Genomic DNA, 20,878 nt, shown 5'->3' on the forward strand with positions numbered 1-20,878 from the left:
GAAAAAACGGGGAATTAAATTCTAACCATAAGTAAAATAGACTTCCACTTGAAAGCATCAGAGTGTAGCTACAGCAGGGCAAGAGAAAGAGATGAATGTGTGTGTGTATGTGTGTGTGTGAGAGAGAAGGAATGTGCATGAATCCTGAACAGGACCAAAGGCAGGATGAAATTGGCTATACCCATTAACTGCTCAAGAGGTTTTTTTTCCTCCATATGCAAAAAGGCCGGAGCAGTATTTCGTCTTCCATAATTCCCATGTTACAATAGAGATCGCTAGAATAAGATCAAACCAATCTGTAATCCTGGAACAAAATGAAAAAAAGAGCCTCTATTCAGCCAAAACAAAACACCAGTGAAAGGAAAAACCTCCTGAAAGGTAACTCAGCACTGCGCTCTGTACAGTATGTGTTGATCTGCCGTATTAGGAGATCCACTGCAGAAAATATGAAACCTGGAGAATAGTGTTGTAATGGTTGTACTAATTAGCTGTGTTGAAATAGTTGCAGCTTTGTGATTGTACTTGTTGAAATTCAGATCTGCAGTGTACAACAAAAAGAAAATTTTTCCTGAGATTTTAGCAATTCAAAGCCCAAAAATAATTAATACATTTTGTAAAATATGTAATGGTCCATCTGCAGAAAATGATATTTGAGGGAAAGTAACTCTGGTGCAACACTGTCTCCTACAAATTACATTTATACTACTCAATTGCAAGAGCAAGTATGTTTATACAGACCAGCACTAACGTATTTAAGTACATAAAAAGGAAATATTTGAAATGGCACAAGTGGCAAAATGTTCATCCTGCATGTGACTAACAATGCAATCATTTTCCTCCAGTATCCACTTGTTGCTATGCAACATGATTTACATTTATGGCCTCAGGTAGATACTGAAAAAGGGCAACACTGATTAAATCACTTGACACGACTCATTTAGTTTTGTAATATTTAGCCAAAACCATCTTTAGCCATTTCCCTAGCCTTAATGGATTGGTTTGATGTTTTCAGAAGAACGCTTGTGTGCATGATTTCTGCGGGATAGAGGAGGTGATCAATACCACTCTCGTGCCTGGAGCCAGATGCTAGTTAAGTAAGCTTAGCACAGAGGCCGGACACAGGGAGAAACAGTTAGCCTGGCTCTGTCAAAATCTGCCTGCCAACAACTGTAAAGCTGACTAACATTTTAGGCCAAGAAGTACACTGGCACATAAGATCCCGTGAAATGTTTATTTTCCTTCCCTTCTATCGACACAAATGCTACGTTAACGCGTACACACATACCATACACTGGAAGAAAGCTAAGATTCTCTTGAATCGATTGATGCAACCCATTTCAAGATACAATCACAACAGGAGGCACTAAAAAACGGCAACAGCAGAGAAACAACCGTTTTTATAAGTTAGGCAACATTCAGGCAACTCACCGATTTGGTCTGTCACTGATCCACAGATCAATAACAAGTTGACAAAAACGGTCTGGTAACATCAACAAAGGTCTAAAGTCTAAAACATGGTAATAATCCACAGAAAGATGATTTCCCCTTTTTAAATTTGCAGGTGATATGCTTTTCTTCTGCTTGTCTTCTGTGTTTTAACCGTCACAACCTCTGGAAACATATACAGAAGGACACTATCTTGTCTCCACTTACTTTGTGGAGTCTTGAGTTTCAAATGACACAGCTGAAGTGTGAAGATCAAGCCGATCACTGCCGATGTTGATGATGAGTGACGTTTCGGATAGTCATTGACATTCTGAGGATGCCGATATGCCACCACAGTGGATTATTTAGAGCTCCAGCACCTCAAATAAAGGATTTCAGTGATAGTAGTGATATTACAAACAATTTAAAATTATAATTATAGTAAATGACCTCAATATAAAGATATATAGCCAAAATAGGTGTAAATGCATACAACATGAAAATAGAAAGCCAAAACAGAGATTCCATGAATATAAATATAGATAAATATATAGTAAATTGCCTAACCCTAAATATAACATTAGAGAAAACATGAAAATGTTCTGTTTCTGTGGTACTGTTATCAGTTTTTATTGAACTTAGACTAGTTTAAGGCTTCATGCAGTGGTCTCAATGTGTTTTCCAGCTAATAAGTCCCAGATATATTTATCTGCGGGAATCTGCACAAAAATAAAAATAAAAAAAATAAATACTCTGAGAGAAAAAAAAAAACCTTCAACTTCAATGTGTTCAAACTTGTATTACTCAATGCCAGCAGCACTTACAGTGATTCTGACTGAAAAGTTCAGAGTGTTACCTTTCAAAAGAGACCAAAACCTTGCATGTAGTCCAAATGGTTCAAGAACAGCTATCAATTTACTTTGGATATGCCTTGGATGAGCATTTTAGGCTTATTTTTACTGGAATGGTAAAGAGGCTGTTTGGCCAAATCCACTCATGCACAGGCCTCCAAAAGCCAGGATTATGGTAGAATCATACAGGGATATTAATAACCAGGTCTTTTACATTCCATTTCATAGATATGGACTTGTGCATGTGCATGTAAAGATACAGCTTGAATGACGATGGCATGACACTGACCAGAAGCTGAGTGTAGATGAATAAAGTTGCATTTAATATCAGAATGATAAAATGAATCCTCTCAGGGTTTGCCATGGATGTCTGGCAGCAACAGAAACACCCCAGCACATGAAACAAATATCCAACACACTTCCACTGAATTAACAAACACATAAATACATATGCACCATGCATGCAGCGCATTAATGATTCATGGAACTCGATACAATGATGTATTTTTCCTACAAGGGGCCATTCGCAATAGAACAAGAATTACATCAAGTTTAAAATATGTGGCTAGTTTTGAGATTAAAGACACTCAATGGTCCTCCATCATTACACTTGACAATCAGCTGCGAGTCTGATCATCACTGAGGAGTGCTTTTAAACAACAAGGAGTCACTTCTTCCTCATGGAGAAGATTACTTCATCGTAAAATTGATTCAACAGTAGGCTTACAATTTTCAATACATGGACTAGTGAGTGAGGTAGAGCAGGAGAAAGAGGCTGCCCTTTCTAGCTAGTGGTATATGATGAGTAATTTTCTTTTGCTATGCTGAATCTAAAGAGATGCTCAAACAAGAAATAAACATGATTGCTCCTGTGGTAACTGGAACCTCAGAGCTCCATGATGCTTGGGAGTTTAATCAAGTGGAAAGAGGGCGGGCAATGAGAAAGACTGTACTGAAGCGGTCCACTCTCTTGACAGCGCAGGGGTATGCTGCTAATTAAAAAGTTTAATTCCACAACTGCAGCACTGGCATCAGAGCACTCAGAGGTGCGTCCTTGTGAGTCTTGGCGCCGTCTTATCAGGCGTCGGCAGATTCTGCCATGGTGGGGAAGGCGCGGGACAGGGAGGCACTGCGGCAGCACACGGGCCCAGCTGGAAGGGATGGCATCCTGCCTGCTCGGGGATCTGGCCCACCTTGCTCTTTCCCATCTCCCCACTGAGTGGAGTCATGGGCTCCCAGTCAGGTGGCAAGAGTCAGGGGCTAAGCTGCCCATGGAGCAGCTGAGAGAGGGAAAGCAGGGCTAAACAAGGGATAAACGCTGGATTTAGACTTTCTGCTGCTGGGCTCAGCAGTGGATCCATGTCTCCATTACACACCTCCTGTCACCGGGTCCTGTCTTACGACCGGAGGTTGCAGGTACACCAAAGCCTGTGCTGCAGTACACACTGTTCCTTCAGACGTGATACGCTGAATCAGACATGATGCATTGACACTGCCTCCATGAATAGACTTTAATATAGGAAAAAAAAAGTGAATTCTTCACAATACAGTGCAAAGAAAGGATCCGATTCTTTGATAAAGTGAGGAGTGAATGCACTGTATTGTATGACCTTGGCAGAGCTAAAAGTTTTGTAGGTGTGTACGATCTATTGATTAGAGCGCATTACAACTCACACAAAGAGAAAAGTCCTTGGAAATGGCAAGGCTCATTCTATGACACCCTTTTAAAAGGCCACATCTTATGAAGCGTCAAGAAAAGATGATTGAAAAAAGTCGGCAACGAAAGTGAAATAGTTTCGGAGTATGCTGGAATAAAAACGGTGTCTACTGGGACTAATCACCACGGAGCTGGAAGCTATCGCTGACTCGTTTCTCAGCGGGGCCGCAGCCCTGAAAGAATAAAACACTGCTCTAAAGATTTATGGGCACTTCCCCTCAACTTTTATTGCACATGGGGTTAAAGTGTCATTTTAATAACACAAAGATATTAGAGCTTGCAAACCTCAGTAGAACTTTGATTCTGGTTTAGAGTCAGCTGATTTATCTTGTGTATAAATACGTTCCAGAAGGGGACAAAGGATGTGCACATGCAGGCCTTGGCTGAGCTGGTGATCTTCTCACATGCTGACCAGAGATAAATGAATTTCAGGTGACTATCATAATCTTCTTGGATTACCGCGGTTTCAAATCTCTTTTTTTCATTAACGCTGGTAAACCAGGTTTAGGGTTTTGTGCAGTGCGATGAAAGTCACCAAACTCCTTCAAACTGAAGTTGTTTAGATCCCGACCCGCTGTTGCTTCGTCTTTTTCCTTAAAATACAGTAAGCTTTTAATTTAGTGCTGCCAAGTCCCGACTGTGAGGCGATGATTTTGATAGATGATGCATTTGGCTCATAAACAGGTGAGCTTGGCAATAAATCCTTTTAACACTGGGTCAAATCCATAGAGTCTGTGGTGAAACTGTGGTGTTACAGGAGGTGGTAGCTGCAGTTTGTTAGCAGAAGGCTGACAGAGTGATAAGTTATTCAGGAGAGCTTCCACATGCAGGAACTACACTGCTGTTACAGAGGAGGGACGAATGTTTCCTCAGACATGCCTGTATTGGTTTTTCTTCTGGCTCTTATCACACCTATATACTCTTAGGGGCAGTTATTTGATGAAGTACAGTATATAAATCTATTTCATATCCTATTAAGTCTTACACTCAGAACCTTTACGAGAGAAGTATAATTTATGGCTATGGGCCAATTATTGTGGGGCTTGACATGCGCATAAAACTATACAAAGGCTTGTTCAATCAAGTGTGTGGACAACTCACTTTAGTGGATTGTATTTCAACTCATTTTAGTGGATTTGAAGAGCAGTACGGCTTGTTAAAGTACAAAATGTGCATTTCTTCCCACTTTTTATGTGGAGGAGATGTGAAGGGTGTGTATGTCGCCCTCTCAGATGATTTCATACAGTACGTATTTAGCTACGTGGTCCACAACCTGATAGAATACAGGTACATCTCACTTTGATCCAAAGCTGATTCCACAGGACTGAAGTGGTAACAACCAGCGTAATTTACATCATTGTTGCACATTTTGCACGACCACTGCAGTACTTTTGTTAAGATTTCTGACAGCGCTGTTCATGGTGGAGTCTGGAGTGGATATCAAGTACCTTCTGTATGTTTCACAAGATCCCGCATAATAGGGGTGGATTACACACACACACACACACACACATACACACACACACACATGCACAGCGGGACACAGAGAGAGTGGTACTCTTATTATTATTTTAGTAATAATAATAATTATTATTATTCGTAGTAGTAGTAGTAGTATTGTTATTTTTATATGCACAATAATGGTATTAATAATAATATAATATATTATTATTATTATTATTATTATTATTGATGATTATTATTGTTGTTGTTGTTGTTGTTGTTATTACTGCTACTAATAATAATTAAATCATCATCATGGATGATAATGATAAACCAGTTTAACCCACAGTCAGAAAGACCAGTGAACTGTTCAAGATGGTTGATTAAGATCAGGTCAGCCAGTCATGTTTCAGCTGCAGAGAAGCAGATTGAGTTACCAATGTGACGTCCACAGAGCAAAAGGAGATAAATGTCTATGAGACTCAACACACAAGTTGTTTTATGTTAGTATGTAATTAAAATGGATATTTGGTCACAATGTTAATTACCTTTACCACATTAATAGTTGAACGTTGCACCTCTGGTGTATCCAGATACTGATTGTACCAAAGCTAAAGTGAGGATCCAACACACACTTTTCAATACTTTGAATCTTAGCTTTAGCTCATAAATCAGTGAGCTGTTTGAGAACACATTCTTGCCTTAACATTTAAAATTACTTAATTACATATTTGTCACATAATCCCATTTTTACAAGAAGCTTTTCTCAACTCAGTTGCTCCGTACCAAGTTCTTTCAGTGTGAAGAAAGCCATTCTTCCTGTGAAGAGACTGATATAACTGCTCCCACTTTGCTGACTGTCCAGTTCACACATCAATGCTGAGCAGATTTCCATTGAGCCTCAGTAGATGAGAAACCTCGTGCCTTCTGCTGCATTATTTGATCTGGTCACACATGCTTTTCAACTGGAATTAATCTAAAATGGACAATCTGACACTTTTCAAAATGGTGTTATTTTTAACAACGTGATAGTCTGGTACTGCCGCAGTTAACTCAAATGTCAAGAGCTTCAAAATTTGAGATGTTTTCCTATTTTTTAATGTAATAGTTTAGCCATTTTTAAATCAGAAAAAATATCTTGTCTGTCAACAAGATCCCACTGTAAATGATTATACCATGTTTTTCTATCACAGATGTCAACAGCAACATTTTTAGGATTATTCTCTGTTCTCTCAAGGTTCTTGCTCTGGCAGTTACTGCTTTCAAACCCTATTATTAACACGAATGTAAACGCTATGTGTTTGGCATTTTGCAAAAATACCAAGCAGTGGACCTCACTCATTAGCCTTAATTAGGCCAGTCCCCAAATAGTGTGAATTCCTGCTGAGGACGATCACCCACAGCAGACATAAATCTTCATGTATGATCAATAATCAATGACATTCTTTAGCACAATTTATGAGGCACATTATCTTCCCACTAAAGTATGCGAGCACTGGCACAGAGCTGGAGCAACATTTGCTGTATTGGTCATCATGCATCAAACGTTTCCTATTCCAGGTTGAGGCATGCTCAAGAGAACAGATAAGTTAAATCCTTGCGGTGGTGGCGGCTCATCCTCTTTACTCAGAAATAGAGGCAACATTAGAAGCGCCAATTGGCTGTTGAAAGTCCTCTGTGTACGGTAATGATGGCACTACATTGCTAATTGCTTGTTCAAGTAAGCCCAAAACACACTGGAGAAACTGTCCAAGAGCGCTAAAAACAGGGAAGCAGCACCAATCACCAATCTGGGCCCATCAATGGAGGCTCATACCAGACCCACAATAAACTTGGAATCCTGATGTGAACATTAGATGTGCAGAATATTTTTATGGATATGCAACTCTGTGTTTATGCAGGAGGCTAAAACCATCCTTGAGCCACATCCAGAAGTGATCACTGCAAGAAATACTTAACAGATTGAATAAAAGTCCAACAACCAGGTGGACAAATTACTAAAATGAATTACAAAAGATCTAAAACTGTTTTCCTTCTACATCCTCTTCTTAAAAGGGAAAACTACTGAGTATTTTATTCTCAATAGTCTGAGTACTTTTGATCATTTGGTTAAATTCCTCCAGCTACTAGCGTGTCAGTAATGGCTCAGTTTTCTAGTATCAAGTATAACAGCACAGCATAGCAGTAAAAAGCAAGAGTGTATGCAAATTAAGTCATGCTAAAAGTAGGACTTTAGTATATATTCAATTTCAGTCATACAAGTAATAAACTGTGCAGCAGAAAACCTTCCTGAGCTACTGACAACACTGCAAATGAAACACATTACATGCTTTTTATGAAGGCATCCGTCCATGTTAACAGACATAGGCAAACCTTAGTGAATCACAAAAGCAGTCAGGATCTAGACACTACTGTAGTCGAATCCTTTCTCCCCTGCCTATATCTTAAGTTCATGTTATCTTGTTTATTTTTGGATTGTAATAATAGTGATTTAGTCTACAATATAATGTTGATCCTCTGACAAAACAACAACACAGAGATTCAAACCACCCACAAAATGTTTCTGGTGCAGTTTTGTCAAATATGCCAAAGCACACATACATTTATTTATCCATTTATTTCAATTAACCTGAAACGTGATAAAGTGCCGTTATTAGAATTGGTCTTCTATGTAACACATGTACGTATAACCTTTAGACATTATAAACTGCCAACTTGCTGCCTGTATTTACGTCAGTGAGAGGGCACAGTGGCTGTGGAATAGGAGGGGGCGTTCGCTGCTGCCCACATAAAAGAGCACATATTTCCTTTTTTCCACCACTGTCACTGACATTTGACCGTATCAAACGTTCACCAGGATAATGATAACATCCTCGGTGGAGATGATTCTTTATCATGCTTTGCCTAAGTCATAGTAAAGTGTCAACAAAAAGCATTCGCGGTAAGAGGTGCATTTATCTAAATGAAACCAAAACGTGGGAATTAAATATTCAGCTGACATAAATGAAGAATGTTCATAATTCTTCATTTAACATTAAAGTCTGTCTGCGGTCTTATTCAAGTGGACTAGCCCTGCCTCCAGTGGACCAGACCGTGCTGCAGTGGTGACGGCTCCAGGCGAGCCTGAGCGACTCCACACTGTATTCTCACTTCATGGCAGGTTCTTTAATTCACAACACAAAACTCAATGGAACGCTCCTTCATCCTGTTGTCTTTCCTCCAGAGCATCGCACAAAGAAACAAAGTAGCAGGAAAGTAATCCCCGAAACACACACAAACAGCAGCAACAACCCAAACACACCCACCCACAAGTCTTTCTAAAGATCCCCACACCTGAATATGTGTAGGAGAAACTGTTACGGACAAATATTACCCGTCAGTACGAGCTTCTAGTGCAGTAACACAGAGACGTCATTGGATTCGCTGTGCTGAGAACAAACTGAACGAGCATTCGAGTGCATGTAAGCGCTTACGAGCTGCCTTTGGGTTACACCCTCTTAGTTCGTTGATCATATCCATCAGCATGTGGAGCAGGTGTTACTGAGACGGGCCCAAATTTATGAATCACATTTCATGAGATTGCTGGTCTCGTTCAACTACACCAATGTCAAATGGTTGCAAACATCTGTAACTGATCATAATTTCACTTCCATTAAGTGCACATTAGCCAGAGCATCACAGACAGAGAGGAGAGAGGCAGGATAATGCAACATTTAGAAACAAACAAACAAACGTGGTCTGAATGAATTTCTGTATCAGTGTCGGAAATAGTATCTCAATTCGTGAATATTTTTTACCCATTTAACAATTAACTTTGCACCCAGCGGTGCAAAATGTGGCCTGTGTGTTTATTTGCTTCCTGAACGCACCATTCTGAGGTGAGCATTATGCAAAGGACAATAACAGCAATAAAATTAAGGCTACTTTTGGGATTTTTTATTGGCTCAGGGGCCCTAAAACACACAAGCGCACTTATTATTATTTATGTAAGCATGTCATCTTCCTGTCTAATGAGCCTTTCACCGGAAGCATAATGAAACAGCTTGCATTAACACAGTCTAAATGAACAGCCGAGAGCTCCCATGTCTATGCAGCAAGATGAAAGCAGATGCTCCGCAACCCAAACACCGGCGTAACACACCCGGGTTTCTCCGGAGAAACAGAAGGGACTTTGAGTCAGCGTCATTCTTGTCAGCTCATTGACTCCATTAGAAAGTCTTGAATTCCCCCGGTCAAACATCATTATGTGAGAACGACGTCTAACCGAGCCATGGCCAACTGACCATGAATGAACCCTCAAATTGATTTTTTTTTTTCCTCCCATAAACATGCCAATGATAAACAGCTGCTTCTCTGGCTAATATACCTGGACTCAAAGTGAATGTCAGCCATCACACACATCACCTACAACAATTTATGCTCCTTTGAGAAGCAGCTGCAAAGCACAGCTTCAAAAATCACAGCACTTATACAGCACTGTCACATGTTGGACTGTGTGCAGTTTCATTAAAGGAGGGGCTTCAGTAGTTGAAGGATGAGACAATACTGACTGACTTTAAACCCAAAACACCAGGAAAAAGACTTTTCTAGTTCTTCTTTAGATACTTCCACAACATAATATATGTGATATGCAGTTCAGTCACACAGAGATGTGCTCCCACGGAACTATTTCCCTGTTTAAATCACGACTATATGTGTATAACGGGACATAAAACTGAGGCATAATGAACTGAATAATGAGCCACTTTCTCTTGGTTAACATCAAAAATGGCATCCAGACTTGACAAACATTACATTAAGTATTCACTATGAGCATCACATGGTTTTTCTCTCGCTGTGTGTTGTGTATTTCATCTTTACCGGCGGATACAGGAAGCAGCCTGAAGTGCACAGCGGCTCTGTCAAAACACTTCGCCAAAAAAGTGAAATTAAACAAAATCCTGTAATTGCACACCGACACTCCTCCGTGCGTGTTTGCGTGCAAACACTGTGTCACCCTGGTGACGGTCTAAACTCCAGCTGAGGGAGCATCACTTGGTAAATGACAGACAGACATGTGGTACAGTGTGATTCTCTGCTGTTGAAGGCCATAATAGCACACATCCTCTGTTTCAGAAACACAGTGAAAACTGTTCAAAAGCTCTGACAATAAGAAAGAACAAGATCACAGAGCTCACTTTCAGTTACTATTATAATTTTTTAAAGGACCATTCAGCCAGTTTATACCAAACCCTACATGCACCTGCTTCCCAGTGACTTCTCCTACAATCCCAGGTGCCTTTCTGCCTGTCACTATAGGCTAAATAACTCTCGGCATGCAGAGACTTGAAACTTGCTGGAGTGTGATAATCCATCACACACAATCCAATCCACAGTGACCAAAAAGAGGGCTGTGTTTATTTTTATCAGAAGCAAAAGCTGCCTGATGATAATAGAAAGTGGCTGAAAGGGCAGAGAGTGAAAAGTTTACAGTCTGATCTCCAGCAGGTTTGAAGTCTCTTGCAAATTGATTTTCCTTGACGTCCAACGAATGACTGAAGATTTTCTTCGGGAGACACTTAAGAGGAGGCCTGAATTGTGCGTGATCGGGAATAAAGTGGGCTCAAACGAAACACTGGCGCTAGATCAGACTGAAACGGATACTCACCGGTACCAGTCCAGCCCCTTCTCGTAGTTCCTGTCAAAGAAATGTGGCTCGTTTCCAACCGCTCTGACGTCCGGGTGCACCCTGAGAGCCTCCAGCAGGGCTCTAGTCCCCCCTTTCTTCACCCCGATGATGATGGCTTGGGGAAGTTTCTTCTCTCCGTAATCCATGGTGCAGTTCACCCTGAGTTCGCTGTCCGTGGTGCTGAATTCCTGGTGCTCCCTCTCCAGCGCGGTGGTGCGATACGCCGCCGCGGATTTAGTTGGAGACGCCTGGGTCCTAATCCACTCCATCGTCCTTTGTTCGGCCTCGGCATGATCCCTCACGGCGGAGACCGCGGTGGTTCTCTCGGCTTCGGTGAATTCGGTAAAGCCCTGCGAGGCGGAATAAAGTTTCTCCCTCAATGTCACAAAAGTTGTCTCCTCCGTCACCAGCCTCCCTTGATAGACGTAGTTCTCTTGCAGGGGGAACTGCAGCGAGTTGTAGCAGCTCATCAAGCTATAGAACAGGTAGGTGACAGAGAGGGAGAGGGTGAACATGAATAAGATTTTCCGGGGCACTTTAGAGGTGAAAACCGAAGTGCTGGACCAAAATGCCATCTCTGATAGCAGTGATCCTCTCAGAGAAGTGGCCAGACATGTTTCCACCCCGAGTCTTGCATGGACAAAATCAACAGCAATAATCAGTCACTATCAGCGCCGCTCCAGCCAAAAAAGCGTGAAGCTGGACCAAACCGAGCCAATCCAACCAAAGCGCATATTTATAAGGATAGCCGGGAAATAGATCGTTAAAATTCCGGAAGAATACCGCGTCCTTTTGCTTCAGTATCGATTCCTTATTTCAAGGCTGACAGACAATGTCACAATTTATTGGACTGAACTTGCAGATTTGAGAGGCTGGAGGTCTGGCGTCCTTCCAGATGAGCAGCCTGGCTTGAACTGGACATAGTATAATGAAGGAAATCCTGGCATTTTGTGAAGAGGGAGGGAAGGAAAGGGGGGAAACAAAGAAAGAAAAAAGGAACAGCGGAGTGTTTAAAGTGGGCTTCTTCTCATCAGCCCGAAGTCCAGTCCAGTCTGCGATACCAGAGTGGATTCACATCCATCCAGGCATCCCACAGATCCGCTGAATCTCTCCAACAAGAGGCGACTGGGCGCACAATCCTCTCCGCTTCTCCCTCTCGTTTACTTTTCTAGCAGAAAGTCGGCAGCCTTTGCGCAAAAGCGTCCAGTCCTCCCACTGACTCCCCGGCCGCTGCTCGCCGTCCTTGCGCCTTCTCAGATTGGTGGGCTCCTGCGATGTGCGCATCGGCTTGGTGAGCTCATCTGAAGTGAAGCACCGTGGAGCCACACAGCACAACTAGTGTGTACACCCACTTTTTTTCTCCTCTATTCGTGCACAAGTAGGGCTCTAAACGTCAGATTTCCTCCTCTGAGACGGCCGGGCGGAAAGCTGCTTCCCCTCCGTCATGTGGCCACTCGCAGAGAAGCGAATCACAATGCCGGAAGACGCGAGATCGTATTGCGCTGTGAATTGTTTCATACTGCATAAAGTTCACTTTAAAACTCCATCTCCCAAAGATTATTTTGATAGAGATTGTATTTTACAGAAAGCTCATGTCTGCACCCTGCTGGCTTTCTGTGGAGAATTGCATAAGTTCATTTACAAAAAGACAGAAGAAGAAGTTTATCCCCATAAATAAAAAAGCAGGTTGTATGAATCAAAGCGGATAATTAGCAACACTGTGTTCTGAATTAAAATGAGTCATCTTGGGTGTAGTTCTCCACATGTTTCTAAATGCAAGAGAGCACATGCAGAAAACAGTCCTGTGTTCTGCATCATGCTTAGGACGGGAATGCTGCTTAGGCGTGTTATACACTGAATTTATTACACATGGGTGCAGACTGCAATTACTGATGAGAATATTCACTAGACCTTAACTTGTACACTTTGTTGCAGCAATATGAGGATTTAAAATTGCATGCCACTGAAATGTCTCCCTGTATTAGTGAAACTCATTCATCACACACCTCCAACACACCGGGAGAGCCAGCGTCACACTAAGCACCGGGTCACAAATCATTTGCAACGCCTGGCTCTCGTAACAGCAAGCCACTGTTGTATGCAAAGTTTGAAATGTGAAAAAAAATATCTATATGAATATGTTGCTTGAGCAAATTTGTCACCTCCAGCTGTCTGTGGCCCCCTCAGCATGCAGAGGTGACACAGTCATTTTATTATAGTGTTGTATTGAGTGTTGCTAAAGGGCAACAATATTGCAAGGGAGCTCTTTTGCATTCAGCCGGCGCATTTCCACCGAATCAGAAAATCTATGCTGGCCAATGAGAGCTTCCAGTGCAGAGAGCAAACATCTTCACATTTCTGACTTTCCTAACACATATAGTCAAGATTTCAGTGTTTTTGATCATAACAATGCATCAAATTGCAACGTGAAAACAATCTGACAAAGTGAAAGGGGTCACTCATAACGATGGACCCACAGAGAATAATCACCTAAATCTGCAGCTCAGCTCATTCTCCACTCTCAAAGCTGCTCACAGATGGCAAACCTCTGGAGTTGGTAGAGACCAAAAACAGAGCTAAAACAGAGTGAAAATTAGACTTAAAATCATCGGGTTTACGGAAACACGACTTCAAACAGCAATTTTGCTCAGAAACTTAAAGGTGATGAAATGTTGAGGGCACAGCTTCTTCTTCACTGCCCCTAGTGGCAATTCGAAAGTGTTTATTTGTCACTAAACAAACCACATCATATGGATAAACATGAGTTACCTTATGTCTGTGTGAGATGCAGATGTCAAAGAAACAGCAGCGCTAGTTGCCATGTGCTGAATATCTTCATGAGTGAAAACTTTAACACCTTTCCATGACGGCTTCTGGTTTTAGCTCCATTTTTATGTCCCAACCAACATGAAATATCAAGTTATTTACAAACTCGACCTGTCCACAAGCAACGCAGGTGATTGGATGAGGGGGAGGAAAGCCTGAACAAGTGTTTGAAGTACAATGGTTACTGGGTGTTTGGCAGTCAAGAGAGCGTAGGAGAGCTCAATGGGTTTGTTGAAATTGTTGTATTCGTAAATTGCCACTCGGAGAAGCGGAGAGCTCTCTAGCACGAACTGCCCCGTTTGTAAATTCTCGCTGTCATCAGACTTCCTACCTGTCTAGGAGTCACCCTGTCAGAGATTTCTGAGCATGCTCACACACTCCTTGGCTGTGGAGCAGTTGCAGCAGAACGCTTCAGTGTTCATAGCACAAGTGAAGTGGTATTAAGATGGCTGCCGCCACTCCATGCTGATGATAATTTATTATCAGAGCACAAGAGAAAATATATTGACCCATTTTATCTTGCCTTTGTTGTGTCTGTTATCTGAGCCGTTCTTAAATCGCTCAGACATTGTCTGTCCCTGTGGAAGCCGAGTACTCAGATTGTCTCTATTTGCATTTACAAACAAGCAGTCGCTCAGGAAAAATGGAGTTTATTGAAGTTTAGTGTAAGTCCAGGCAGCTGCTTTGTTAAGAAGAGAAATTACTGGTTGCGTCACAAGGCCAGCATCAAATGAGCATTTTCTAGCCTGACTACAGGCAACAGGTCTGAACAGGACTTAAGTGGAGCTCAAGGTTTTAAAGCATCAGTTTGCCTCTCCAAGTCGACCATCAAAATCTACTCACTCCGGGTTAAAAATGACTCCAATCTCCTTGTTTGGTAGAAATATGGCACAAGCTAATCACTCTGGTCTGAGTCTACCGCCACACACTCAGTGCTCATCACGATGAGACTGTGAGCCATCGTGGCCCCTCTTTGCAGCTCGCATTAACATTCACCTCATGTCTAGATTGTAGTCAGATATGAATTATCCATATTACATTTATACCTGGAATTAAAAGTGTGTCTCGGCTATCCAATGTGTCTCCACTGCAATTATGGTTTTCAATTCTGACAATATCCACTCACAGTTAATGCGAAATTATTCATCTGACTCGTTATAAATAGTACCTTACAGGCTTCAGAGGAGGCTGGTCTGCTTTATTATAGCGCAGCATGTCTTTTATACATGGTCCACCATGTTTTCATGCATGCTTTTTTCCCCCCATTTGAATATTTCCACATGTCACAAAGAAAAGACAGATTCTGTCCACAGTGTTTAATGGGACTACATCTGAACAGAAAATATTACAGAGGTATCTTTCAAAACTTGTGCTGTATACCTTAGTGTACAGATAATAAGAGTTTTTCATGGCTTTTAGCTTTGAAAATCTAACCCAGACAGCTCTGCACTAGGTGCTGGTGGTCAGTGTATTGTTCTCTGTGTTGGTGTGCTGGGGACGCAGCCTGGAGGCAGTTAGCACAGACGAGGCTAAGGACTAAACTGCATCTTATGCAACACCTGCCATCTCTTCTGTGGTGAATTAATGCAGCAACAGAGCTCCTTCGGTCTCTGATTCATCGTCAAAAGATGCAGCACAAAGGGTTCTACAGATTTTGTTTAATGATAAAACCCGAAAGACTGCAAAATAATTCCTGTCCAAATTTCCGAAAACGCACCACACATGAAGGTCCTGCGCTGTCAGTTTAAAATACATCAGGCTCCTGGCACTTTCTCAGTAGCTACAGCTCAGGACCTGACCTGATTCTGAACTCTGCCACAGTCTCAGCCTGTCTGCTGGAATGGCCATTGTGGGGCGATTTTGGCAGGTCTGGACTGTTACAGTGCTCTGTGTAATTTCAGTCTGAGTGCTTTGGCCAGTACCACACCCTGTTGTTCCCGTGGGGCTGACAGCAGAGGTGGTTTATCAGGCTGCAATTAGACAGAAGATGACAAAGCAGATACAAGTGAGCATCCCTCAATCGGTTCAAATCAAGGGATCCCAAACAATTACAGAGACTCTATAAAACACCATGAAAGGAACAAATTTCTCTTCTACACGCTAAGTGATCCTAATCATTATTTATATGACCTGCTGATTTATTGCACAGCCTCTGAATGATTAATGGACTACAAAGTCACAGTCAAGTAACCTGATGTGTTACATTCTAATGAAGAAAAATATAAAGCTTTATAAAGTAAAAAAAAAAACATAAACATGGGCAACACTCTGCACTGTATGGTGCTGCTCAGGTTCTGTACAGTCTACACTCTTGTTGTCGGCATTTAATGAAGATAACAAAATTCACAAGGAAAATGCCTTCCAGTGATACTTGGGGGCATTTTGCTCATGAATTTCTTTAAAGAATTTCTCTGCAGGAAGTTTGAGAAAACGAGGATTTATAATACAGTGTTAGGTGAGTAGAAGGATTGTTCTGATTTTAATATAGAACAACATTGTGGTGCACAGAATTTATGAAGCTCTGAAAAAAAAAAAACACCAAACAGGACAGCCACATATTTTGCAACAAACCACCTTTATATCCAGTCGCTCAATGAGGGATGTGAGATTCCCATGCTTTATTTCTGGAAAATGCATTTGGATCAGTATCACACAAACCCCTGTGGAAAGCACTCGCTTTCCGTTCGCACTCCAAATATAATCAGAAATCTGGTTAATGCATACGTGAAGGCAAGCTGAGCAACAAAATGAGCGACCTGTGGCCTGGGGCCGTGCACATAAACCAAACCGGGGATGTATAAACACAAACACAATGTGCAAATATGTGCTCCACTTCACAGCTGTGCAAGGTGGGTACAGTAGGCACTGTACTTTCTGATGGGAATTTCAGTGTGATGGATGACAGCAATGAAAGAAAGGCTAAAATGTTTATATGACTCGAAGTGGGCACAATCACACGCTAAAATTGAGTTTTTGATGCTAATATTAGTGTTTTAAAAATGTGGAGTAAAATATAACATATGCAGTAGACAACGTAGTGTCTCAACTGCTTGTATTTGACATCACTCTGGACAAATTGGAGCTAAATAATAGAACTGCAGACTCCTGCAGATATGTGTCTTCTCTGAATACATTTTTTCACATGTTTGTGACTGAAGTTTGGTTATGATGGTCAAGTCTGTTATTGTGCTGTTATTGATTATTCAACAAATGTGCAGGGGTGTTTGAATTGTTGTAACAGCGCAGGGAGTAATGAGTAATGACTTTGAGGGAATGGGAATAAAATGGAGGCAGACCACAGTTACACTCGGTGTTTGGAGCCCATAACTCCAGCAGCAGTATGTCATCACAATGTTTGAACAAAAAATGACGCCCCGCTGTGAGGCTCCCATTGTGAAGAGGTCTTCTTCTTCTTTGCATACTCAAGGAATCTGAATGCACCTGTGTTCAATTAGGTCAAAAATCACCTTGATTGATTTTTAATTGTGACCAAATCGAACGTTAAAGGTCAAGAGAGATGACTAACTTGTGACTCAACGACACTTAATTCAAATTCAAAGTGAGAATTTATTATAGAAGCAAATGGAATAAAATAGAATAAGAAAATCATTTAGGTGATTCTTTAGACATCCTGACTGTCACTGTGTGTGCATGTCTGGATATGTATTAACCCAAGCTGCAATAGATTATGACTACCTGGCTTTACCACAATAATAAGAATAATTGGTTTGTTTAAACAATGGCAGAGCTTGGCAAGAAAGTGGATTCAGACAAGATGCTGATAGTTTTTACCAGATTTAATATTTCAGCCCCTGACAAATGTGAGGCACATCAGAGCAAATTAATGTGTCAGAAAAAAGTTCTCTTTTGTGAGAAACCAAATCTCTCCCACAAGGTTTGAATGTTTAGGATTTCTGTTCTGAGTTATGCACAATTTGTTGACAGGAAGCAATGAGGTGACAGAGAGACTGAATGCCAAACAGGGAGAAACTGCAGCTTTTAAAAGTAAAAACGAATTATGGCTAATTGTAGGCGCTGACAGCTATTGATTTAGTTCGCTATTAAGCTTGTTCCTGTGCAATGCACAATTTTGCTTGATTGTGATTTATGACGACAATCATTTGCACTGATGAGATAATTTTGTAAATTAAGAAAAAGAGTGTGTCCGTGTTTGCCCGGCTGATGTGTGAACTGGTCCTCATTGGTCCTCATCAAATCCTCGGGTCCTGCATTAAATAAACACTGTTTTGCAGCACAGTTTTGCAGAACATGCACATATTCAGCAGTCACGCTGGATAGTTACTCTGTCCTCTTGCTGTAATTCTTGCAAAGCTGCAAAAACTCGAAATTCCTGAGTGGGCTGTTTGAAACCAGATAAGTTATCTGTCGTTTTTAGTGCGTTATTGTTGCGAGAAAGCTGTTTTTAAATTGCTGAACTTGCTAGCGCCACTCAGCAGGGTCAACTGTCAGAATGACTAATTGAAGATGGGATTGACAGTATTGATTTGTTTTCTCTGACATTACAGATCTCAGTGGGGATGTTTGCAGCTATGAGCCAATTCAGGAGCTGCAAGCGTCAAATTTCTCAATTCCAAAACCAAATACATCATAGCGCGTCAACAAGCCCCGTCCACTGTCAAAGGCTCCTCTAATGTGGCCGAGGACGGCAACCTTGATTGGCTGAATTCGGAGGACACGTAATTGGAGGCGTCCAGTGTGCAGCAATTGCACCTCAGCCAAACGTCTGCTGTTCTGCATCAAGGCAGTCCTTTCAAAGTCAGAAAATAGCACATGCATGTCCTATTTACCAGGTATTTGTGTCATCAAGTGAGAACCACCAAAATGTTCCACTAGATTTTGGTGTCTGTGATGGTGAACCATCTTCTTTGTGAAAGCGGTTCTGCCACAAACCTTCAGTCTTCTGAAAGATACACAGCCGTGTCACGTCCTTTAGGAAAATATTCATGATAACGTGCCCGCTCATCCATTTACTGTATCATCTTGGTTTTTATTTCATGAGCGATCCCAGTAGGTTGTAACATGCACACTCCATAGATCATGTTTACCGAATGAATGAATGTCCGACTCGTGATGAATTAGGCAAAAATCTGATGTAAACTGTAAAAAATGCTGAGTAGTAAAAATGCAGTGCTTTTTTCCTTAGCATTTCCAGGTGTTTTTCCAGATGTTAATAATAACAACACCCCATAATTTTATTCATATACTCTCTCTCAAAAAAAAAAAAAAAACATCATTCAAAACTAAACACTTTATCACCATTTGATCTCATGGTGGTATGAAAGGTATTCAGGGACATAATAATAGAATGCACATTTCCTGTCTGCATAAAATATAATGCTAAATATCAGAAAGACTTTTAATGTTTAACTCTGATCCACATGATTTATGAGTGGGCCCATGAAGGCATTCGTAAAGTGATAGTGATGGTACAACAAGTCTATTAGTCGATGGCCTAACCGAGGAAAACAAACAAATGGCCTGGGTTTTGAATGGCGTTCATGATTCTCAGTGGGCTTTGCTGTGGTTTTATTGTCTCCCCTGTTTTCAGCTGGCTGCAGTGTCAATGCTGAGGTGAAATGATAGATACTATCCTTTACTTGATCAATAATTCTGCTTCCCTCCAATGTTGTCCAGCCTGCCACACTGCCGACTAATTAGATGATAAAAAGTGATGGATGTGTATTAAATTCTGCTGGCCCTTAAGAGAACTCCTTTGGGCTTTGTCCCATTTCCAGCTGACCTTTTGGATCCTAACTTTATTGTACGTGAATGCAGTTATATCAATTTGCTGGATGTATGTGATGCTGCGATTGACTTGTGTTGCATTGATTCACATGCAGCAACACACATACACACACACACACACACTTATATATATACTGTAAATAGTATGTATGTATGTATAATACATAGATAGATAGATAAATAAGTCTACAAAAGACGTATTGATCCTCATTTCAAGCCACAAGATAATGAGATTTCAAAAATTTTCTCCCAGATAAGTCACAGTGGCTTTGCTGCGAGACAAATTATTCCTACTGGAGTTTGTTGTGCCAGAGAATCCAATAACCTCTATGAATGGGTCATATCTTCAATAGCATGCTGTGTGGACCAGTTGACCATTACTGGAGGGAAAATGAAGAAAGTGGAAATCAAGGCAGCTCTGAGTTCACATGGATCGGATATTCCCATCAGGGCCAGTCAGAGGCCACTAGAATGCCCTTTAAAGTAACTGCAGAATATTTTTTCTCCATCGAGGAGCAGTAAATTTTGAATTTTTTATGCATGTTTAGTGTCGTTAAAAATGGCTGTCTTCAAGCAAAATAGTTTATATCTCAGACGGGCAAAAAGCAACAGCACAAAATGACCAAACACTCTGTTTAGGAGCAAAAACTAATTTCAAGTCTCTCCCAATCTCCTCCTCTCATCTACTGCTCGCCACACATTCTCAGCTGCTCAGCGACAACAACTAAAACACCTTCTCAGGCCAAAAATGTGATCCCAAGACAATTCTGTTATACTGTCCAGTGTTTTGCAATATTAATTTCTAACATGTAATGAGCTCTGTTGTTTTCCCTCTTGAACCTGAAGAGTAAAGAGGATTTTATGGCCCTGAAAGATAAGGGATTTTGTAGATGTGGATGTCAGTTCCGGAGGATGCCATCCATGTCTTTCTTTGTAATGTCTAATCAAACAGTTTGCAGAGGATTTAGTGGTTTTCTCCTTTTTCCTCATTGTTTACTGATGCGTTTTGATCACATTTTCTTTTTTACTCATCTTCCCATTGTGCAAGTGTAATATCTTTAGGGCGTTGATGTTAGACTGATGCAACACTTGGCCTGCTGTGCTTTTTTCTTTAAATGTGTCAGAGCGCAGCCAAATAATGGAGTGCAATTAGAGCAGTGGTGAAAATGTTCTGTTGGAAGC

General features: G+C 41.2%; 1 protein-coding gene across 1 annotated transcript in view; it reads right to left on the bottom strand.

The window, feature by feature from the left end:
- Positions 1-11,679, bottom strand: part of hs3st4 (heparan sulfate (glucosamine) 3-O-sulfotransferase 4) — a 70,192-nt gene extending 58,513 nt beyond the window's left edge. The window contains exon 1 of the mRNA XM_041957373.1: positions 11,084-11,679. Coding sequence (XP_041813307.1) covers positions 11,084-11,679 — 596 coding nt within the window. The remainder of the gene's footprint in view (positions 1-11,083) is intronic.
- Between the last annotated feature and the right edge of the window lie 9,199 nt (positions 11,680-20,878).

This window comes from Chelmon rostratus, chromosome 17 (genome assembly GCF_017976325.1).
Source record: "Chelmon rostratus isolate fCheRos1 chromosome 17, fCheRos1.pri, whole genome shotgun sequence".
Taxonomy (NCBI): Eukaryota; Metazoa; Chordata; class Actinopteri; order Chaetodontiformes; family Chaetodontidae; genus Chelmon; species Chelmon rostratus.